This window comes from Pelmatolapia mariae, linkage group LG16_19, assembly GCF_036321145.2.
Source record: "Pelmatolapia mariae isolate MD_Pm_ZW linkage group LG16_19, Pm_UMD_F_2, whole genome shotgun sequence".
Lineage (NCBI taxonomy): Eukaryota > Metazoa > Chordata > Actinopteri > Cichliformes > Cichlidae > Pelmatolapia > Pelmatolapia mariae.
Window position 1 is genome coordinate 59891653 of NC_086241.1, and position 25139 is coordinate 59916791.

General features: G+C 40.9%; 1 protein-coding gene across 4 annotated transcripts in view; it reads left to right on the forward strand.

Moving 5' to 3' along the window:
* The first annotated feature begins 6140 nt into the window (after window positions 1-6140).
* Window positions 6141-25139, forward strand: part of trim9 (tripartite motif containing 9) — a 44328-nt gene continuing 25329 nt past the window's right edge. For all 4 annotated transcript variants that reach the window (XM_063498408.1, XM_063498410.1, XM_063498409.1 and 1 more), the window contains exons 1-3: window positions 6141-7120; window positions 22731-22826; window positions 23717-23839. In XM_063498408.1, coding sequence (XP_063354478.1) covers window positions 6287-7120; window positions 22731-22826; window positions 23717-23839 — 1053 coding nt within the window. In that variant the 5' untranslated portion in view covers window positions 6141-6286. The remainder of the gene's footprint in view (window positions 7121-22730; window positions 22827-23716; window positions 23840-25139) is intronic.

The following is a 25139-nucleotide window of genomic DNA, read 5'->3' on the forward strand; positions in this document are numbered from 1 at the left end:
TACCTTTCAAATTCACTCAAGCAGCTCAATAAGTTTAGGGATAAGTAGAGGGATCTAGGGATATTAATGGTGCTGATGGTGTGTTAGTAAAACAATTAAATGTCAGTGAATATTAATTTCCTGATATCTGCTGACAAATTAAAGAAAGAGAAGGATAAAGTGTCTTATTGTTGGGGCACCATGTGCTACCTGAACAGCTTCATGCACCGTGGCATCGATTCTACTGCATATTCTGATGTTGGTATTATATAGAGTGGTCGAGCTCATAAGAACAAAATTTCCCATATGTGTTCAAGTGATTCGATGTTTGACGAGTGTGAAGAGCTTAGCATATGAGTCACAGCTTTTTCATACTCATCAAACCATTCAGTGACACTTAGTGGATTGTCATCGTGAAAGAAACGGCTCTGACACAGCTGCTGGCATCTCACAAATACACACAAAGTGTGCTTTAGTGGCTCTTGATGCAACATTAACGCTCACGCGGATGCTCGTAAAGAACCCTTTGGATTTTCATTTAATTGCAATGGGTATGCATGTTTTCAGTTGGTTGATGCTGTGACTGTTTTCCTAAACCTAACTTGTATTTGGTGCCTAAACATAACCAGATAGTTTTTCATCACTTTCACTGTGTGCAAGGTGTGCCAGGTACCCAAGAAAAACAATTCCTTGTGCATAGCTTTTGAAATATGAGCAGAATTGGATTAAATTGCACACTTTTGACATCCAACCCCACTGAGACTATTTTGGACTTTATCCTCTACACCTCTTACCAGTTGTTCCTTCTCCCCCTGATACTTTACTCAGTTTAATCACATTCCTTCTTCCTGATGTTACTTTTAACCATCTACAGTATAACATGCTCTCTTCTGTTTCATGTGACCCACCACGATGTCTGGTTGGTAAGCCACCAGCTGCTTGTCTGTCTGGGACTTGTAGGCATTCAGATTTGCTGTTCTCAAAATACCTTCAGTGGTGTGTACCATCTGGACCTGGGAACAAATTTGGTTGTGTGTCTCCGTGCACCCTCTCCCAGATTGCATCTCACACTGTGCTACTACACTCACTGACTACTTTATGAGGTACAGCAAATATCTAACCAGCCAATCATGTAACAGCACATCCTGTAGTCATGATCCAGACAGTCTACTGAAGTTCAAAGTGAGCAACAGAATGGGGAAGAAAGGTGATTTAAATGAGTCTGAATATGGTTGTTGGTTCCAGACAGGCTGATCTGAGTATTTCAGAAACAGCTGATCTACTGGGATTTTCCTGCATACAACCATTTCTGGGATTTACAGATAATAATCAGAAAAATAGAAAAATATGCAGGTAAAGAGGAGAACATCCAGACTGCTTAAAGCTGATAGGAAGGCAACTGTAACTCACGTTGAAGCAGATGACCACATCTGGCCTGATCTTCTGCTGCCACTCTTTTGCAATTACATGAGTTCAACAAAGCTTTATAATAGGTTTGAAAAAACATTATCTGGTCTAATGAGTCTTGATTTCTGACCCAACATTCAGATAGTTGGGTCAGAATTTGGTCTAAACAACATGAAAGCATGTATATTTCCTGTCTTGAATCAGTGCTTCAGACTGCTGGTGATGGTGTAATGGTGTGGGAAGATATTTTCTTGGCACATTTTAGGCTTCTTGGCACCAGCTGAGAATCATTTAAATGCCACAGCCTACCCTCACTATTGTGATACGTTCTGGGGGCTTTTTGCAGTGTTAGTTGTGCTCTGTTTTGCAGGAGTTTCCTGTTTGATGCAGGGGGTTGCTGGACACCTGGCCATTGTTTTGCAGAGCTTTTTAAAGTCACACCTTTTGAGACTTTGGCCCCATCTCTACTCCCTCTACTGTTCTGCTCCTCTCCTGTGATAATGCCAAACACTTGCCAACTTAGCCTTTCACTGTCATTATTAGGTTTAATAAATCTTTGATAATCATCATTCAGCTGGTGGTGTGACTCTAATCTTTGCTACAGTCTATAAGCCAGTCATAGCATATTGTTCCTAACCACGTCCACCCCTTTATGACCACAGTATGCTCAACTTCTGATGGCTGCTTCCATCAGGATAATGCACCATGTCATAAAACTCAAACTAGAACACCAATCACTCATGTTACATCTGCAGTCACCAGCTCTCCAGTAGAGCACATTTGGGATGGATAAAAAGAAGATTTGAAACATGAGTGTGCAGCCAACAAATCTGCAGCAACTGGGCGATGCTATCTTGTCAATGTGGACCAAATTTCCTTTTCCACAGTCTTCAACTTGGGTCCTGTTGATGGTGATATTCTCCTGCCTCCGTCCTAACAGAGCAGAGGCAATTTAAGGAGCACATCTGTGCCAAAAAAATTTTTATAACTAAATATTTGACACCTATTCTAATGAATAGGAATTCTAATCTATTGTACATGGACAGCTGGAAGTTTGAATCTGACTCTTTAAATTTAGCTCAAAACAAAAGGAACTTTAAAGGTGGTTTATAAAGACTCTTTGCGGTGTTGCACAATTTTGGATTCAGTGTAACCATTCATCTTTTAAAAATTACAGTACCTTCATTCTTCCAGAAGTTATCAAACCACAATTTCTCTTATGCCAGAGGTCAAGAACAAAAGCACGCGTACCCCTTCTAGTCATATCTTCACAATATCACCACTTTGTCCCATAGAGATTGCTATCTAGGCTGAGCTGTGTACCATAAAGATCCTTCAGTCTGCGCGCTTCTTTACACAGATGGCAGGATGCCTCTGGGGCTGCAAAGGGAGTCTGTGGAGAAACGAGGTAATAGACTCAGAGTAACGCACAAAGGAGACTTCATCCCTTATCGATGGCAGTGCAGACTCCGAGCAGGATGACTGAACTCTGAGCTGAATAGTTTCAACTGACAAAAGGGGCTTTTTATCTCTGTTAGTGATCCAGGTATTGAAGGTGAAACGATGAACTGTTGCATTAATGTGCTTTTTCAAGAGCATTCAAAAGAGAGCAATGTTTGGACCCACCTCTTCAATGGCATATTAGAGCTAAAGGAAACCAAATTATACACTAACACCTGAATATATGCAGTAAACAAAACAATATGTATGCTTTTTCCGACACATAAACAGGTATTTATACATAAACAGTGTGCGGTGACAATGTGTGGCCCTCACACATACCTCAGACCATGCATACGCATATATTTAGAGCCAGTCAAGCCTTTGACATAATTTAATATTATACAACATACATGCAGCAAATCACTTCATCAGAACCTCTGCGTGACTCAACAAAAGTGATGAATATGCATTTGTCTTTTGTATGTCTCGCTGGAATGTGTTTGATCAGCTCCCTGAAGACGGAGCATCTGTTCAGTGCAGCAGTTGCCATTATTGTGTTATTAATGTAGCAATATCTTGTTAACAACACATGCCTCCTCCCACTGTAAGCACTGAATGATAGCTTCCACTGTAAAGCTGCCGTTGCTGGGAAGGTAGGAAACCTGCTTATAAATTAGCTGTCCAGTTAAAAAAAACACATTACTGTCACATCAGTATAAAATAAATGCTGTTGCAGAATGTTCCCAGGCTGGTGAAGTAGTTTCTGAAGTAATGTGCTCCATCTTTCATATGGCAATCAAAGAAATCCAAGTGCACGGGTTCTCCCTGTTTCCCTTCCATAAGAATGGCATCTTGGCTGTCATCCTTCCACTGAGAGCATTCCTGATGAGCCTTCAGTAAACATTTATGAAGGGCCAGATGCATCTCTCAGATCCTGTGTTCTTATATTTATCCGTATTATTTTTCAGATATTGTTCATCGCTGGAAGAAATGCACAATACTGTATGTTTAATAAAGCAATTCAAGTTATGAAAAAACTTGGGCTGCCGTTTGTTTTGAAGACAGTTTTAAAAACTCACTGATATGAATTGTAAAGAAAGATGATTTCAAAGCATTCATTGAAGGTTTATTAGAAATTAGATTTAATTTCTGTTCACTGAAAATTATGGGCCTGCTGTTTGGGATATTGCTGGGTATTTAAAGAATCAACAATAAGAGTAATACTAATTAAAATCTGCAGCTGTTATCCTTAAGTAAAACTCTTCAAAGCTCATCAGTTATTTCTGAAAAAATAACCAATTCTGATCAGGTCATAATTGATAATTAATAATTGTTTTATAATTAGAATTATATTCTCCCATAACTTGACCTTGTGGGGGGGTTTATGGTTTCTTGGTACTGTTGTCTTTTCTCTCCCATGTTGGTGCACATGAGGTCACTAAAAACATCAGAATGATCACAGACACAGGAGCATTCTGGGATGTGATCCATGAAAAGTAAAAAGAAATCTGTGAAGATTTCCCGGTGAGAGCTGCCTGGCCTGTGTGTCCTGGCAGAAGGAGAGTGTTGGCAATGAAGAACAAAAAAAAAGAAAGAAAGAATACAAAATAAAGATTTACTCAAACAGGAAGCTGCACTGTAGCCCCCAACTGAGGAGATTACACAGAGAACAATGCCATAATGCCAGAGGAGGCAGTGAGCATGCATCCAAAAATAGCTAATGGACTTGTTACAAACATTTGGTTGAAGTCAACACTGTATTTGGTTTAATCCAGGGATGCATTTGCAGGGATAAACTCACCATTTGTTGTATATTTTCACGAATCTGAGAAGATAATGGGCAGAAACATTGACAGCACAGGAAGCTCTGGCAGAAATTAAACAACTCTTTGACAGTGTTGCAAAAGAGATGTTCAAAAACTCCATTTTCCATTTTCCAGGTGATGCACTGATGCAACCGTGTATGTGATTGTGTGGTCATTCACACTCAAGTTTGACATATTTATCTGGAACTATGACAAACTGATTATGTTTAACAAAAACGTCCTAATTAATGCCATTTCTATTCCCAAACTTTCTTAGAAAATATGCTAATATAATCACACTAAGTGGCCTCATGTCGTCCTCTGGGCCTCTTAGAAAAAGTATTCTTTTAAATGGGATTATTCCAATTCATTTCCCTATCAACAGCTTCACTGAAGACTAGCTGCTCACGTTGCCATGGATGTCTCAAAAATGACTGAGGTATTTGGCCAGAGAAATAAAGAGGCTCTGGATACTCAAGGAAAAAAAACACTTTGAAGTGCAGTGGAGAGCTGCTGCTTTATCTTATCTCACAAGGTGTCAGTTTCCATGTTTTCGCTCAGCTTCAGCAGTGATCTTTGCTCCCTGTGCGGCTGAAAGGAGCTTTTCAAACAGCAAGTTTGCAAGTTTATGTTGTGCAGCAGCTACAGAGAACTAAATACAGAAAATTAGCAATGATATAAATGTCAGATATTCTCTGGTTCTAATGTTATATCAGACTCCCAAACTCTGTTATATCACTGCAATTTAGCTTTTGTTCCTTTCTATAACCACTGGTTGGACAAATGTTTTTTACAGATGTCACATGTTACCCCTGGTGATAAGCATTTTTGACTGTTTTTGTACAAAATAAAATAATCTATTAACCAAAGTTGTAAATCTGAATAAATGCTTATCACTAGTTGCAGCTGCATGAGTTGGTTTTCTAGCCTGTTTAGATCCAGTTCTGTTGAACTTATAATTGTGACAGTATAAAATACACTGCAGCATATGAAGAAGTTAAATGCAGCTGCCTGTGCATGAATGCCTCAGTAATAATCCCATCATCGTTTTACTTAAATACCTTTTGCTGATGAGGACCTGTGTGGATGTTTCCATTCTGTATTAAGTAAATACTTTGAAAGCACATTTAGAGACAAGACTAATCGGCTTATGTGAACATTTTCTGAGACAATACAAAATATTTTCTTTGGTTTGGTTCTCAAATTAAAGCATACGGATGTTGAGTTCAGATTGTGTTTAGTAATCATTTTATTCTATTGATTTCCTTTTAAGATTCTAAACAATTATCCTGTGCATTCACTGATGTCCACACACATTAGCGTCTGCTGTGTATATCGCTCTAGAGCTCATTAACGGACCTTCACTCCGACAGTTGATTTGTCCAATGGTTGTTTGGAATCCATTGGTTGTCCAATAGCAATCCAGCCTGAGCTGACGCTGCGTGCTTATTGGTGAGTAGTGTTAGTATGCCTCCTTTTCGTTGATGCCTTACATTTGGTCAAGGTTGCACTTGCAGTTATAACAGCAGAACGCGACTGGAGCTTCGTTTACGCGCAAACAGAGAGCAGCCCGATCAGCCGAGGCTCTGCCGAAACTTCTCCCGTTTCTATTTGCACACCCCGGAGGAATCTCTCACCTCTCAGGAGCAACCATGGATGAAATGGAGGAAGAGTTAAAATGCCCTGTTTGCGGCTCATTTTACCGGGAGCCCATCATACTGCCGTGCTCCCATAACATTTGCTTAGCCTGTGCTCGGAATATTCTTGTGCAGACCCCCGACGCAGAGTCTCCACAGAGCAGCCGAGCCTCCGGGTCCGGGGTATCCGATTATGATTATCTGGATTTGGATAAAATGAGTTTGTATAGTGAGGCGGACAGTGGCTACGGTTCCTACGGGGGCTTCGTGAGCGCTCCGACCACCCCTTGCCAAAAATCACCGAACGGGGTTCGGGTTTTCCCCCCGACTGTCCCTCAGCCGCAGCAGCAGCACCTTCTACCGCACCCCGGCTCCTTAACTCCGATCCCTCGTAACTCTTGCATCACCTGTCCGCAGTGTCACCGCAGCCTCATCCTGGACGACAGGGGACTCCGCGGGTTCCCCAAGAACAGGGTGCTGGAGGGGGTGGTGGACAGGTATCAGCAGAGCAAAGCGGCCGCTCTCAAATGTCAGCTCTGCGAGAAGAGTCCAAAGGAGGCCACCGTGATGTGCGAGCAGTGCGATGTCTTCTACTGCGACCCGTGCCGCCTGCGCTGCCATCCTCCCCGCGGTCCACTCGCCAAGCATCGCCTGGTGCCGCCGGCGCAGGGGCGGATAAGTCGCCGCGCCAGTCCCCGCAAAATTTCCACTTGCACAGAGCACGAACTGGAGAATCTCAGCATGTACTGTGTACAGTGCAAGATGCCTGTATGTTATCAGTGTTTGGAGGAAGGGAAACACGGCACGCATGAGGTCAAAGCTTTAGGCGCAATGTGGAAACTGCACAAGGTACGTGCGTAAAAATGATCGGGGTGCAAAGATTTGTCTTCGTCCCTTACAAGTGCGTCTGTTTCTGTCTTTATTTGTGTTTTTGGCCGCTCTGTGCAATGATTCAACATCCTCTGAGCTGAGCAACAAGTCTGTGTTCGAAATAATTTGCGCTGTCGTGTCAGCTCTGCTTAGCATCCGGTAGAGAGGTACAGAGCTGTGGGGTGTTCGTTCTGCCGCTTTGGATTTAAATGAGTGTTTAACAATAGTAAGAGGATGCATTTTATTGCCTGATACACGGTCCAGCTTCATGTGACGCTGCCTTTATCCAAACACTGCCAAACAAACCTGAAAGGCAGTGGTTCATTTTAAATTTTACCTCATAAGTGGACAACTAGAAGCTGCTGTTTTCTATTTGCATGACCATGTAAATGATGACAATCTGTCTCACGAGATGCCAACATCAAATTCCTTCAGTGCTTTGACAGCTCACAGGCGCCCTGGAGATCATTAGGCATGGCAAACGCTGAAGCTATGCTTTATTAAGAATGGGGAGTGAAGCACAGATGCAGGCCTGTGGTGTGAATTGAGAAGCTATTTTGGAAGCTGAGTTGTTGTGGGCAGGAGAGGCAGAGCTGAGATTATCTACGCCTCTGCACCAGCAACCCTCACCTCCACACTCCAGCCTTCAATGAAGAAGGGAAGAATGTAGAGCTAGATATAACTCACACATGCACCCACACACACACACACACACACACACACACACACACACACACACACACACACAGGGAACGTGATGTGTAGTGGTGGTGTCTCCTGGTTTCCATGATAAAAACCAAAAAAAACAATGAATGTATTGAGTGCTGGTGCACAAGCAACACAAGCACATCATTATCTCCCCGTCCTCTTCATTTATACTCAGCAGTCTGGTTTTATACGTCTCCAGAACAGCAATTTAAAAGCACCCCACTCCGATCACCCCTTGTAGGGAGATAATGTGTCACTTCAGATGCGATAGATAACTGTAAAATTGCTGGGAATATCAGATGGGGTCGAACATTTCGCTCAAATCAAATTTCCATCACATGAAAAGTTGCCAATCTGTTCTGCGTAATCATGCTTGGATGTAAAATGGGAAAAAGAGTATTTTTAGAAACTAATCAGTGGTACCAGGCATTTTAGTGCCAATATTCAGCTGGTGGCACTTTTTTTATTTATTTATTTATTTTGACTGTATCTCACGGCACCTGGTTATTCCTGATCTATCATCTGAAGCTGCCCACGGAGCTGTGACAGATGGCTCAAAGCTCAGAGTTGGCAGAGTTGAGCATGGTCATCTTTGGGAGCTTCAGGGTATTCCTCACAATGTTCACTGGAGAAAAAGCTTTTTTACATCTTGATAAATATTTACTGCAAAATGACAAGAAATCCTATGTAACGATTAGAAATCTCAACCTATTTCAGCTTATTTACTGATTTGTTTTCCCCCAGTATGAAGTAGAGACTGACCAAACCTAGATTTCTGGCGCTAATGCCAAAATACAGACACAGGTTTATCAAACAATATTGATTCAGTTACATTGCAAAGGGAAAATGATGGATTTGTGCCTTTTTTGGGGTAGTTTCTCTTCTTCACTTGCACAAATATTAGAGATGGATCATCTCATAAAGCTTCACATTTAACACACAGTCCTAGCTCTGTGTATTTCCTCCACCCGAGCATCTTTAAAACAGCATGATTGAATCTGGGCCCCTATGGAATCAAATTTTCACTCTCCTTACTGGGCAAGTAGCAGGCTTCACATTTTTCAGCATTTTCCCAAAAAGCCTACCTCTGGAAAGACGGGTTAATAAAAATGAACCAAAACAGCACAGTTGCAAACTTCAAGAAAACTATTTGAGCTTCAAGGTTTTTGCTGTAGCCATAGAAAAACCAACCAGTATTCAAAAAGCATGTCCTGCTTACCCATATACTTACACAGCCTTAGAAATGCCCATAAACATCTTGCATTCCCCTTCATGCTTAAACTGATCAAAGCTTTTGGTTGTTTGATCTGTGCGCTTTTGTGACTGAGCCGGCGCATTTTTCATCTTTGCTGTCTAATGCTGATGCACAAAGTACCACACTAAGGATCTTGATCTCGAATCCACACCTGCAGCATTTACACTTCAGAGCTGGAAATGTGGTGATATCATTTAATAGGATCTGTTCTGTTTTTCAGTTGCATTTTTTCTTGTCTTTTTGAGCGGAAAAACAGTGATTTCTCCATCTTTCTGCAGCATTTCTCTCCTTGCTGTAAACAACTTTAACCACCTGCTGCCATAACAGCCAAATCCCTCTTCCTGAAGTACAAAGCAGCAAAGGTCTCTAAGATACTGGACCCCACGAGGAATCCACCCCACATGCTTTACACTTCTCCCCTCCTTCTTCTGCTGCGTTCTAAAAATGAATGCTGCTTCAGATCATTACTTGCGCTCTACATGCTCCTTTACTGCATTAGTTCAAACGCATTCTTGGCTTCTCTTCTAGTCTCATAGGCAATAAAACACCCTGATTTATCTCCAAGCTCTCCTTTTGGTCACTCTAAACCAAAATGGTCATCAAGAAAGAGCAGAAATGAAAGAGTGACTCGTCCGGCATACGTCTGCCTCTTCAGATTTGTACTGGAAGGTTTTATGTGGTGGCAGGACATTAGTGTTGATCTCCATGAATCACATTAAAAACAGTAAAGGGGTATCATCAGTGTGTTAAATTGCGACACAGTGAGTGGTCCTCAACTCTTCACGGATGTCATAACAGGTCACTGAATGCAATCCAAGTCACAGTCTGCCACCTCATTATGTTTAGTGGCAATTAAAGGTGATTAATCAAACTGAATGTACTGCATACGTGTGTGTGTGGGGGTGTGTGTGTGTGTGAGTGTGTGTGTGTGTGTGTGTGTAGAAAATAGGTAACAGATTGCAGCAGCTTCTTTTTCATGCTACAAGAAGGGAGATAAATCAAGAGGTTTGAACCCAGACTCTGAGGGTTTGCACATGTGCTATCTTTTATCTTTACTCCTATTAAGAAAAAAGGGTCTAACAGAAAGTGACACTAAGTTAACCCAAACTGATGCTCTACAAGCTCTCATTCAAGGTGGCCCCAAAAGCAAGCTAATGAGGACAGACAGAACAGGTCACGTGGCCGGGAAACATTTTAAAGTCTTGTTTCAGCCTTGAAGCTGATGTAATTTCTTGTAATTTCTTGGTAGAAGAAGAAGCTACCTGGAGCTTCTGTTAAACTCAGTGGGAGAGAAGGAAAAGCCTTAAAAATTCACATACAAGAAGCAGGTTATTTGTCCTTTCCCGCTTTAACCGCTGTCTTCTGTCAGACTGTCGGGACAGCCACATAAAGAGAAGCAGAAAAAACTGTCCATTACTGTATTTAATTAGTAATGAGAAGAATGTGTCATGCTTTCAGTTAATTATTGCACAAATGTTTCAAGTCAAAGGTGTTCTGCATGATGGCTTCGTTCAAAATACGCTTACTGGACACTTTATTAGTTACAGCCTGCCATTTCTGGTATGGACTTTCTTTCACCTTCAGAACTGCCTTAGCAAAGTGCTGGAAAAATTCCCCAGAGATTCTGGTTTATATCGACATGATAGCATCACATTGTTGCTGCAGATCTGCTGGTTGTTCATCTCCTGTCCCACCAAATCCCAAAGCTGCTCTGCTGGACTGAGATTTGGTGACTATCGAGTCCAGTTGAATAGAGTGAACTTAGACCTCTCTGCATTGAATCATTGCTTATTATTAATCTCTGGCTCTCTTCCACAGCATGTCTTTTGTCCTGTCTTCCTTCTTTCACCCCAACCAGATGGTCGCTCCCCCTGAGCCTGGTTCTGCCAGAAGTTTCTTCCTGTTAAAAGGGAGTTTTTCCTTCCCACTGTTGCCAAAGTGCTTGCTCATAGGGGGTCATATGATTGTTGGGTTTTTCTCTGTATGTATTATTGTAGGATCTACCTTACAATATAAAGTGCCTTGAGGCAACTGTTGTTGTGATTTGGCGCTGTATAAATAAAATTGAATTGAATTGAACTCATTCTCATGTTGAAGAAGCCAGTTTGAGATTATTTGAGCTTTATGGCATGGCGTGTTATCCAGTTTGAACCACCACCAGCAGCCTAAAATGTTGATTAAAAGCAGGATGGCTCAATTTTTATGTTGTTTAAACCACTCTACCATCCACATGTTGCAGCAGAAATCAAGACTCATAACACCAGGCGAGGTTTTTCCAATATTATGTTATCCAGCTTTGGTGAGACGTGCAAATTGTTGCCTAATTCTCCTGTTCTTGGCTGACAGAAGTGGTCTTCTGCTGCTGTAGCCATCTGTTTCAAAGTTGGATGCACTGTGAATTCAAATAACAAGCGGTTATTTGAATTGCTGTTTCCTTCCTACCAGCTCAAGGCAGCCAGCATTCTCCTCTGACCTCTGGCATCAACAAGGCATTTTTGCCTCTCACTGGTCCATTCGGCCCATTCTCTGTAAACCCTGGAGATGATTATGTGGGAAAATCCCAGTAGATCAGCAGTTTCTGAAATAGACCAGCCCATCTGGCACGAAAAACCACGCCACGTTCAAGATCCTTTAAAACACCTTTCTTTCCCATTCTGATGCTCGGTTTGAACTTCAGCAGGTCATCTTGACCATGTCTGCATACCTAAATGCATTAAGTTGCATTTTGCTGCTTTGAGCTGCCGTGTGATTGGTTGATTAGAAATTTATGTTAATAAGCAGTTGAACAGGTGTACCTAATAAAGTGTCTAGTTAGTGTAAGTGCATAAGAACATTGTTCAGTAATAGTCCAACGCCGTGCATTGATACAGCTCACACTACCCTTAAATATGTCTTTTGTATAAGTGACTCTGTGTAGATAAAAGACACGGTTGCTCAATTGTTTAAGAAAGCACTAATAAATGCAGAGGGCAAAGTCAGGCCTGAGGTTTTTCAAGAATGAATTTTCACAGTGGGCGTAAGCTTCAGTGTCTTAAAGCCATTTAGGTTGATGCTGCTCCATTAAAGGCGCTGATATTTACCCCTCAAGCTGCCATGTAAAGAGATTATCTGTGTAAATGTTAATGAAAGAGGGAGATAAGAAAGCAGCAAAATGAGAGCGATGAATGACCCCAAACACCCCAAAGAGAAGAAGTGAACCAGAGAATGAGCAGGAAGGAGAGGCAGAGCAGCGCTGAAGGTCTCATCAGTGAGGTAAATGAGTCGGGTTTGCACAGAAAACACTGACATATTTTTATATAACTTCTCCGGGTGAGAACACAGACTGTCTGAATATTTTAGCTTGCTCCAGGCATGGAACTGGAGAGAGATAAATGCCTAGAAAATCCACAGTGCCATTTCTCCTTTGTGACCCAACTGGGAATGGAACAAAAAAAGAGTTATTCTTTTCAGCTCAAGCAGTCAAATGTTTTAAACAGCATAATTTATTTTGCTCTGTTACATCTGGCTGCTCTGAAACAGTCAGCCCACATTATTAAATAAGGACACCAAAAAAGTGAGCTCAAACTGAGACGTGGGCAGCACAAGTTAAATCATGCACTGACCTTGTTTTTGTCAGCGTAACTCCCAGATTTACCATCAGCATCATCAACATCATTGTCCTGACCATAAAGTGGCAAACCTTGAAGTGGCACTGATGTAATTATCATCAATCTGTTCTCAGAGTCTTGTCTAATTAGCTTCAAGTATGGATATAGCTGAACGATTAATTTAATAGGAAGAGTTACACGGTCCCATTACGAAACAGTGTTCAGGCTTTTTAGTGACATCTGTAGGTTGTTTTTGCTTAAAGGAATGAAATAGACATGATCAACTGTCCAGGGCCTTCTACCTGGCACAAAATGTTGCTGTGGCTCAGGTGGTAGAGCAGTTCATCTACAAATACTCGAAATACTCAACCAAATACCCAAATCAGACCCGATGCATCCATCAGAGTCTGAGTGAGTGTTTCTCAAAGTCAAAGCACTTAGGCATGAATAAAAAGACCTGTATGAATGTGTGCACGACTGGGTAAAAAGTACTCAACTTGAGTATAAAGATGCAAGTACTAGTTTATCTACCTAATAGAGACTGTCATAGGCATCTTTGGCCTATGCCAAGACGACGATTCAAAATGCATTAAAAACAAACAATGCCAATATTTAGGCATACCCAAGTGGTTGAAGAATTCTGCATTCGCGACCTCAGAATCTCATCTCTGCTTTTTGTGGATGATGTGTTCCTGTTGGCTTCATCAGGTGGTGGCCTCCAGCTCGCACTGGAGCAGTTCGCAACTGAATGTGAAGTGGCATGTATGAGAATTAGCAGCTCCGAGGCCATGGTCCTCAGCTGGATCAGGGTGGAGTGTCCACTCCGCGTCAGAGACGAGTTGCTGTCCCAAGTATCTCGGGATCATGTTCACAAGAAATGGAAGACAGTAACAGGACATCGACAGATGAGTTGGAACCATGGCTGCAGTGATGTGGATGCTGGAGCTGATCGTGAAAGCGAAGCTCTCGATTTATTGGTCAGCCATCTGGGAGGGGCTCAGAGTAGAGCCACTACTCCTCCACATGAAAAAGAGTCTTCTTAGGTGGTTTATGCATCTGATTAAGATACCTCGTGGGCACCTCCTGGGTGAGGTGTTCCAGGTATGTCATACAGCAGTGGTCGGGGAACTCCAGGTCTCAAGGGCCGGTGTCCTGCAGGTTTTAGATGTGTCCTTGATCCAAAACAGCTGATTTAAATGGCTAAATTACCTCCTCAACATGTTGCAGTCCTCCAGAGGCCCGGTAATGAACTAATCATTTGATTCAGGTGTGTTGACCCAGGGTGATATCTAAAACTTGCAGGACACCGGCCCTTGAGGCCTAGAGTTCCCCACCCCTGTCTAACAAGAAGGAGGCCCAGGGGTAGACCCAGGATAAGCTGGAGAGATTACATCTCTCGGCTGCTCAGGAACGCCATGGTGTTCCCCCAGATAAGCTGGAGGAGGTGGCTAGAGAGAGGAAGGTCTGGGCTTCTCTGCTTAGGCCACTGCCCATAATTCTGCTGCTGCTGGTTAGTTACTGTGCATATATTCCTACTTGTTTAAAACTACTTGGTGGTCCCTCCACTTCCCCTGTGTAGCCAAGCTCACCAGCAATTTGATCATAAAGATTATACCATCCAAGTACTTAGAATGTACACTTGCCACACATGCACTTGTCAGTAAAGAAATAAATGATTTCCAATCATCAGGTACTTTCTGCCTGATTTTATCCATTTGACATTTTCAGTTAGACCAGCAGGTAAGCCTCTTGATCATCTGCAGCAGACGCTGGCCTCACTGATAAGAATAGATCACTTCTGCCCCATTTCCTGCGGTGCTGTCCCAAGGGTCCTTCACACAATGACTCAGTTTGTCACATGGAGAAACTGTGGCAACTTTCAGATCCCCTCCTATAATTATTTTAGTTTTATCTGTCTTTGTGTGTGTGTGTGTGTGTGTGTGTGTGTGTGTGTGTGTGTGTGTGTGTGTGTGTGTGTGTGTGTGTGTGTGTGTGGACGGGTATTAACATCTTCATGGGGACCAAAAATTGGTAGTTTACTATACTTGTGGGGACAAACAGCCCTTGTGGGGACCAAAATCCCGGTCCCCACGAGTTTGAAGGCATTTTTGAGCCTCAAAATGTGGTTTTAGTGTCAGGGTTACAATTAGGTTATGGTTAGGTTTAGGGTAAGGGTCAGGGTTAGGCATTCATTTTTGATGGTTAGGGTTAGGGTAAGGGGCTAGGGAAAGCATTGTGTCAATGAGATGTCCCCACAAGGATATAAATACACACGTGTGTGTGTGTGTGTGTGTGTGTGTGTGTGTGTGTGTGTGTGTGTGTGTGTGTGTGTGTGTGTGTGTGTGGATAGTTAACGGCTCCTTGTACATTATTGATGACTTAAGTGATGAATAATGCACCAGCCACTTAGGTTCTCCCTGCAGAAGACAGTGTCGTACGGGATCTTGTTAAACACAGAGGAGAAACACAATCTGTGCCGACTCTTAACTCTTCCAACATGTCAGGGCTTAATTTTTCAACAACAAAAGGTTCCCATGATACAAAATATCATCAAGTCGCCCGCTGAATACTGCAGACTGAGTTCTCCAAGGATTGCCTCAGCTCATGTAAACAACCACAATCTTTCATGTTAAAGTTTCCGGTTGGTGTCTCTGTAGAGAAAAGCACAATCAGTAATCAAGCTGTGTAAAATTGCATTAATTTTCACGTTCTTTCTTCTGGAAGCTGTGGGGGAAAATGTATTATTTAATTTTGTTTGCTTGTTTTGTGTCTTTGTCATCCAGAAGTTGACCTTCTGTCAGCTTACGTCTGTTTACAGCATGTAGCCAAAATGACTGTGTATTACACGCGGGATTAAGTGTGCATAAGGAGAGTACTTAAAGAAAGTACTTAACACTGAGAGCGGAGCATTTCACAGAGAGGTATCGCCACAATTTTTGAAAGTAGGTTATGGGAACTCAAAATGCTATCTTTGCAGTGACGGGGATGGAAAGTTTTGTGCCTATGTGTGTTTTTAATTAGCACAGAGTTGAGTGTTTTTACTTTTCTACTTCTGCAACTTTAAGAGCTTTGCAGTGACATTATACCTTCCTCCTACTGTCCTTGCACTTCCCACTTCCTAGTGGGTGCTTTAATCCAAAATGGCTCTGATGCCTTTCTGACATTCGCGCTTTCCTGTGACAGATTGGCTAGTTCACTCGGCCGTGGAGAGAAAATGAAACATGCAGAATGGCCCCAGAGCTGGTGGTGAATTATTCATCCTATGCACGTGTTCCCACTTGGCTTAATTACTAAGATGATTAGTACTTCCAAATAGCAGGGATATCCTAAGCCCCCCCACCCCACTAACTCAACAACCCCTCAAAGCTCGTCCCAAAACATTGCACCATCCTCTTCTCCAGTCTAACGTTGCATGATGCTTTTATTTCCACTATCCCTGAACAAGATGTATTTTATCCCCAGGGCAAGCTTGAAGTTGCATTGCATTAATGTAAGTAGAGGATTCAGCTGAAACTTTTAGAAAGCCCTATTCTCTCTGAGGGTATCAGCCAGAACTAATATCACAGTAGCATGAATCATGCCATGACAGTGAAATATATTCTCTTTTAAAAGCAATGAAAATGCAAATGCGGGAAGATGAGATGTAAATGTCATGCATTTTAAGTTATCGCTAAATGTTCTCATCAATCATCTTAGAAATGATGAAAATCTCATCAAGCTGCATGCAAACCAAAAACACAAGAATAAAAACTGTAACAAATGGATGAAGTAAAATATCTCCTTGGGATATCATCAGCAAGTCTTGCTATTCCATACATTACAAGTATTGGGCCACCTACGCATTAATCCATAGACATTAATATTGAGTTGGCCCTTCATTTGCAAATATAAGTTTCCAAAATTCTGGGAAATATTTCTACACAAATCTATAGAAATGTTTTGTCTGTTCATCAAGAAGAGCATTTGTGAGGTCAGATATTGGTGCTGAGTGAGAGTGCCTGGCTCGCAGTCTCTGCTGTAATTCATCCCAAAGGTGTTGGATGGGGTTGAGGTCGGGGCTCTGTGCCAGTCAGTCAATTTCCTCCAAACCAAACTCATCCGACCATACCTTTATGGACTTTGATTTGTGCACTAGGGCACAGTCATCCTGGAAAAGAAAAAGAAAAAGGCCTTGCCAAAAATGTTCCCACAAAGTTGGAAGCCTAGATTTGCCCAAAATATCTTGGTACAGTAAGCTGAAACATTAAAATTTCCCTTTACTGGAATTAAGAAGCCCAGGCCAACTTTAGAAAAACAACCTGTACAATGCAGTCAGGCAGCATTCTGGTTTTTACCAAACCTACACTAATTCATCAGGTTTCCCCTGATCCCAAGTACAGTAGCAGTGTGCTTTACACCGCTCTATCTAATAGTAAGGCTTGCATGCAGCTGCTCAGCCATCATAACCCATGCTATCATGATATCTCGGCACACAGGTTTTGTGCTGATGTTAATGCCAGATGAGGTTTGGAGCGCTGTAGTTATTGACTCAGCGGAGTGTTGGCAACTTTAGGTGGTCTCCTGCTTCATGAATGAATTGGTGCAGTCCCTAAATGCTTCCACTTTGCAATATTACCTGTTACAGCTGATTGTGGAACATTTAGGAGGGAAGAAATTTCACAGCATCATTTTACAGTATCACACTTGAATTTAGTGAGAATAGTTATTCTTCCACAAATTCTTGTAAAGGTAGCCTGCCTGGCTGATTTCTTGATTTTATGAGACTGAAAACACCTGAATTCAAAGATTAAGAGGTGTGGCTCTACTGAGACCTGAGTGTTTCTCAGCTAACCTCAGTATTTGTAGCTGATTGACTTAGTACCTACAAACCAAACGAAAACACACAAGATATCACTTGAAAGCCCAAGATATCCTCTATTTATTACATCAGGACTTAGTAGGGTAGCTCAAATATGTCAAAAGTTAGAGTTAGAGCAAAAACAAATGTCCATTACAGAGGTCATAAATGAACAAGCTGGTTCTCGGGAGGATATAAAGAAAAATATTTCAGATATACTGGAAATAAATGTCAGCATGTCGTTTAAAGCTCCGATCCATAAATTCATAAACTGTTTTGTAGCTTCCGTGTTGTTTCCATCTTCTCATTCTCATTTATATGCAAAATCGGGAAAATGGCTTCCCAGCTTGTGTAGTTGAATTGTATGAAGAGCACTTGGATGAAAAAATAATCAAAGCAAATTATATATTTGCCTTAGAGATGTGGCCTCAGTCTTTTTTTTCCCTTTCGTGAATAGTTTAGCTGTTACTTAAAAATAAGTCATTAAATGTAAAAAATCTGCGACAGAACTTGAGGTGTGAACAACAAGTTTTCTTCCTACTTGACCTCAGTCTCTTTCTTGATTTGTTGCTAAAGTCTGTCTTCCCATATGCCGACCTGCCGGTCTTGGCACCGTGGACACCGCAGAGCAGGAAGTCGCCGTGAGCTGTGCAAAAATAAACCAGCCTCCACTTTCGTGGCACTTTTTGACCTGGTTTTGAGGACTGAGCTCTGCAGGCTCTCAAACAGACACTGCAGAAAAACGCCCCCGGACAATCAAGTGCTTATCATTTCATCTGCTCTGTCACCAAACGCAAGCTGACTGTTAACTAGGCGAGGCTCGAGCTCTCACAGTATCCATCACTGTATCAGAGAGCAAAATGAGAGAACTGAGAGTGAAAACCAGCTCCCAGTTTAGGACAGATGAAAGGGCAGGTGTGAAGGACCGGCTGATCAGTGATGAAGTCACCAGAGTGTGATTGGCAGGATCTTAAAATGATGGTGGCAGCTTAGCGATCCAGGCAGAGTGCAGCTGATTGATTTCAGAAACCCAAAAGGGTTGTCCTAAAAAGTGAGTGAGTTGAAAAAAAAGAAAGTTTTTCTTTTCTGTTGTGGATTTGAATTCAAATCAGAAGATGTCTTCCTTATCTAAGGGGATGTTTTGACATTTGGTAAATTCTTCTATTTCTGTCATTGCCAAGAGTTTGATTGGTAACGCTGTCATATCTGAGCAGTAGCTAGAAAGCTGGAGCCAGGAAAGCTTTGCATAAAGATGACTGAAAACATGGAAATCTGCCCACCAGCACATCTAAAGCTCATTAAATCCTGTTTGTTTATTCTGTACACAAAACAAAGTTTAAAAAAAAAAAAAAAAACTTCTGAAAGAAAGACACTTAGCTCAACCTAGAAACAACCTGGAACATAAAACTGAAAAAAATTGGTAAATTTACTACAGTTGTGAAGAAACACTCTGTTGCGTCAGGAGCCATTCATTATATTGGATAACGGTTGCTAGGGAAAAAAGTGTGTTCCCCGACTTGCTGGCGAGTGATTCATGGAGGTTGCTGGCTGTTGCTATGTGAAGTCACATGCACAAAGTAACAAAAAGGGTGCTTCACCTAAAAGCTTCTTGTGATCTCGTTAGTCACCGGCTAGCCCAGTGGTAATAAAACTTGAAAAACTGAAACATAAACCAGAAATAGAGATCGTTTGCTTCCAAAGTAAAAGTTGTGCCTCAGTGATGCACTCAACGTTTTTCCAGAGGTGCAATTTTCATTTTAAAGGCAAATGGTTCGTTTCCAGTTTGCATTTTCATAGTTTTGCTACTGATCAGAATTTAGCCAGCCAGTGTTTGTAGAAAACTCCATTCAAAACATCATCACAGGAAATGCTAGCAATCAAAACAATCACAAGCAAGAATTCAAATATCTTAAATTCTATTAAATTCCATTTTTTTATCGTATATTTATTATTTTTTACTTAAATTTGTAGCATAGTAGCTTGCATGAGTTTTTCTTGGTTTATGTAGTTTATGTTTATGTGAATTTGCAGCTACTACAATACAATTTTCCTTTGGGGGTTAATAAAGTAAATGATCTCTCTTCTTCTATGCTTAAATGTTGGTAATCAGTCATTTTAGGCATTTAGAGAGCCAAATTGCTGGATTCATTGTTTCATAATATTCAAAATATGCTACAGTTGTGCTATTGCACTGTAAAAGGATTACCTTTTAGTTGATAAGACAGGATTAGCAATTTAAAGACTTCATCTTTTCCTTTTGAGACTTTCTGATTTTACAAGTATTTGCCATTTTTTTAGACTAATGTTTGATAAGTACATACTTATAAGAGGTCAAACAGGTCTTCAGAATTCATAGAAATCTGTTGTTACTTTATTCTTATATGAAAGAAAACTTACACTTCAAGTCTTCTCTTTCATTTCTTTTCTTTGCAGTGTTGAAGTATGCAGCCCTAAATAACACAGAGGACATTTTTTTGAAATCCCACACAATTGCAGAAAGTTTACATTTGGATCTTTGCTCAGCTGTTACCAGGTCTTACAGTCCCCCAGTGCAGTAGACTCATGTTAACGGCAGCTGTCATGGTTTCCCAAACACCAAGGTCGAAGGTCAGCTGTCGGCCCCCGCAGACTGATTCCCACTCGTCCGGCCAACGTCAGATTCCACGAGCTGGGCTGACAAAGAGGAGCAGACTGCGTGTGATGAGTTGTTTTCACAGCGTTTTCTACTGTATCAGCTAGTCGCTGGTTTTATTGCTGTCTTCCTGCGTTGAAGTGGAGTTTTTCTTTCTGCTTAGATAAGGCCCAGTGCCCTCGTTTACTCCCAGAAGACAATACACCCACCAGCTTGACGGTTGTTCACTCAAGCGAATGAGTTTCCCACAGGGTCAGGCCAAGTCCTCTCTCCCTGTCACCTCCATGTTCACACAGCCTTTGCTTCACATACATGAAAAACTCATCTCAAAAGCGTTTCTGTGCCAGCGCACACGCACAACAATGGCATTTCCCATCATATGTGCTCCACACACCAGAGTCCCAGCTATAACATTAACAGTGCAAAAGTTAAATGCTTATAAATATACACATCATCTTAGTTTTAAGCTGAAAATGACATTTTGTGTGAGAAAATTAGGCTGTCAGTGCATTTTGTCTCAGGGGTGAAAGCTCTGACACTTTAAAATGTCAGATTCTCAGCCGCTATCAAAAGCAGCTTTGTTTGTAAGTCGGCCCATGTTGAGTGCCTTTGAGTTAATCATTTAAAAAAAAGAAAGAAACCCACTCGTTTCCGTGTGAACCCGAGATATTTCACATTTTTCTTTTCATCTTCCTTTCATTTGTTAGCATACAACCATTCCACAGGACTTCCGTCAACATGATGTCAACAGGTGATCCTGATTTGCTGCAGTCTTTGAGGAGCAAAGATAAGCAGATGAGCTCCAGTTTCTCAAGAAATGCAAGAGAAAATTGTAGAAGTATTTAAAAATGGTGTTCCTCAAAGAAGAAAGAAATCTGTTGGAATTTCAGTGCATAAAGGGGAAAGGTGGAAGCCTACGCTGAACACTCGTGACCCCAGTCCCTCAGACATCACCGTCATCCATCAACAGCTGATATAACAATAAAAGCAAAGGATTTCTGTGGGAAACCTTTATGAAGCACTACAATCACAATTACATTCACAAATGCAACTTCAAATTTTACTGCATGTTGATCTGTGACGATGAAAACATGTTCTGGTCACAACAATCGGTATCCCAGATCTTTTTTAAGAACACATGGAAACCATGTGCTCTGAACCAAAGACAAAAACGCCATCCAGACTGTTGTCAGCAACAAGTCCAACAACATCTATGCACTTTTCAACAAAACAAAATAAAACCACATTATAAAGACCCAACTGCAGTCCTGACCCACCCCCAACAGGAAATATGTGGAAAATTTTAAAACAAAAAATGCAACAAAGATGTGTTTGCAGGAAGAAAGGTACAACATAACACCTGAAACATTTTGTCGCTTGTATCCTCAGTGCTTAAATGTCTCATAAGTGTTTATTGCTTTATACAAATGTTTTTGGGAATTTGTTGCAAGCCTGAACTGCAGGAATGAAATAAAGTCGATCATATTGTCTGCAATCAAATAAAAGCCAAAGTAAATATGTCAGCGTTTTTTAAAATCAGCATCGTCCATGTCATCCCAACTTTTTCTGATCTGGGGTTGTAGCACATGATGAACTGTCAGGGCTGGAATCTGCATCCAAAATAACTCATGCTGGGCTGCCTCCATGTGTCTTTCCTGTCAGTGTTAAAGGTCTCACGGAATAGTTTTGGGGCCTTAGTTGTTGTGTAAAACAGGATGTCGGGGTTGGAAATATTTAGGTGGGGTTTGAGTTAAAAAGTTAAGACAAAAAAATCCACTGTTAGCCCCTATTCAGCAAGGATGAAGGACTACAAAATGGATGCTTGTGTGACATAGCAGCTGATAGTCCACGAGGTATATTAATTACATGGTTATCTTCAGTTTCCATTAATCTAATTTAATGCAAAAATTGTGTGGGGAAAGGCCCAGCTGAATCTTTAAATTGCCGACCAAGGTGACAAAATCACATGTTTTTTCCAAAACCCCAAAGATATGCAATTTGTTTTCAAATGAAATGAAGAAAGGTGCAAATAAACAAAATTGTTACTGAATCTTTTGACCCAGTAAGTGATTAATGGAATAAAAGCTAGAGGTACATGTTCTGTATCACTATGAACTGGCCCAAAATTAGGTTTATAGCACTGAGCAGCTCCTTCAGTGGCAGGCTGCGGCACCCTGCGGTATTTTTACTCAGTTGTATAAAGCATTTGTATTCTATTTTTATCCTATTGTATATTTTATTCTATTTATTCTACTGTATATAGTATTTTATTTTATTCTCTTCTGTACAGTTGTGTACTGTATTTTATTCTTATTGTATTCTAATTTTTGCTATATAACTTTTGCACTGTCCACTTCCTGCTGTGACAAAACAAATGTGGGACTAATAAAGGTTATCTTATCTTATCTTATATTTTATTAGATCTTTGTAGTCTTTGTGTATGACCCTGGAGTTTTTAAATACTAATATGGCTCTGATTATTATTAGATTCATTTCCTTCTTTAGATTCTGACGATTCAGCACTTCATCTGCAAATCCATGTAATTATACTTTATTGTCTCTTTTCAAAGGGTCAACTGTCCCAGGCCCTCAACGGCCTGTCAGATCGAGCCACTGAGGCCAAAGAGTTCCTGGTCCAACTAAAAAATATGGTCCAGCATATCCAGGTATACGCACACACACGCACACACGTGGGTTTTGTTTTGTTTTTTGCACGCACCCATAATCTGCATGAATATTTTCTTCTACCAAGCTGTAATCCCCCTCTGTGATCCCAGACTGTCCACTGACTGCCGTGAGCAGCAGACACAAAAAGGCTTATTGTATTCATTTGAATTTCACATTTTCTAATCTCTGTCTTGAACTCTGCACAGGGCCAGATGGGAAGATACTATCTTAATAAAACTATAAAAGATTCTTGCATCAAAATTGAGCTCAGGATGCAAAACAAAGGTGGTTATAAAGATTAACATTTACAGAAACACATGATTATATTAGCATTAATGGGAATTCCCCTTTATTCACATTCACCTATATTATCTTCTTCCATCTAACACATTAACCAGGTCTAAATTTAGATGCTCATGTGGAGACAAAGCTTTGGTCAGCTTATGAAGGCGATTAGAGGAGGAAGGTGGGATTAAAACCCCTCATGGATAGTCGTCACGCAGTGTGAAATGGTGAGGGTGAGGTAAAAGAGTAGAGAGGAGGTGACGAGCAACAAAAAAAACTTAAGATGTGTGAAAAAGTGACAGCATGAGGCGTAATTGTCAAGTTTAGTACTCTGCTGATGCATGAATCATGATGATTTTACTCACGCTTCTCGTCTAAGGAGGAGGTATCTCAGCAAACTATCCATCCCATCATTAAACTCTATTAATTTTGTCATTCCTGTATTTCACTGTTACTCCTGCTATTAAAGTGATGCATGCGGCCTTAAAAGTATCTTCCATCTGTTTCTTTTGTTATTGTTGTTTTGTTTCCAGCTGCAAATTCCTGCATATTTTCTGTCTTCAGATGCTTTGCTTTTCCAGCTTCTTGTAAATTTTTCCCGCAGGAGAACGGTGTGGAGTTTGAGGCTTGCTTGGTGGCGCAGTGCGACGCCCTCATCGACGCCTTGAACCGGCGCAAGGCCCAGCTGCTGTCTCAAGTAAACAAAGAGCATGAACACAAGTTGAAGGTGAGTGAGCATGACAAGATCTGTTCCTGGAATCCACTTGTATGCATCAGAAGGCTGGATGTGTTAAATGGATAATGAGGCATTAACCCTAATGAGGTATTGATTCATGAGCCACACAAGTGCAAACCGAAACAAAATTATCTTAAAAATATCCTTGTTTTTCTTTAGAAGTTGCCAGGTTGGGACTTTAAATTTGATCTGCTTCATAGTGGTTGTTTGCTGCTGTATAATCTTGCAGTGTTGGTTTGACAAAATGAGGGCGGTGATTGTGACTGATGGATGAGCTGGCGCTGCAACTGAAGTTTCATATTGTAGTGGATAAAATACAAAGTCGTGAGGAAAATCTCTTTGCTCTTAAAGAATCTGAAGTTATGTATTTTTCCAGTTGCATTTTTTAGGTTTTTCAGTACCTTAACGATTTTGATAAAGATTAATGAGAAATAGTACACCGTGCCACCGATTTTAGATGCATAAAGAGCTGCATTTTTCTTTAAGCCATCTGCAACACATTGAACGGGGGACATAAGTGAGATGAGAGGATGGAGAGATACATTTGTGCTGTACAGCATCCAATTTCACGCTCTGTTGCTCTGTAGAATTGAGGTTTCACACGTGTAGGTGGTTTGAGGAACATGGCTTGTGCATGGCAACATGTGGGCATACAGGACCAGCAACAGACATTTTTTATTTATTTTTTTAGTCCTGCCTATATATATATACACATATATATATATATATATATATATATATATATATATATATATATATATATATATATATATATATATATATATATATATATATATATATATATATATATATTTTAGATGTGATGTTCATGGAAATTACTTTTGCACAGGAGGCACTCTGGCTATCAGTTACACTCACCAACTTGCAACCTTGATGTGACATTCTTGCCTCCTGTAATCTCCTGAAACTGTAAATAAAAAATGACACAATAACCACCACATAGTCATGCTCTCCTAAGGATCTGCAATAGAAGAGAATAGGAACACTAAACCCTCACCACTGGCTAAACTACACTAAATTAAAGCACTCTTCTAGCGCTGTTCCTTTTACAGGAGCCTACCCTGCCAGCATTTTGATTGGTTAACTTGTGTATGAATTACCTTAGAGCACCTTCGCTTCAACAATATTACTCAATTCAGCAGCTTCTCATTTTTAGCTGTAAATCACGCAGGTTTAAATAAACTAACCATGGCAGATCATACTAGTTGTTTTTATTTAACAGTAATTATGTAACTTGCTACCTTTTTATGCTCTCTTTTACCTTTAAGTG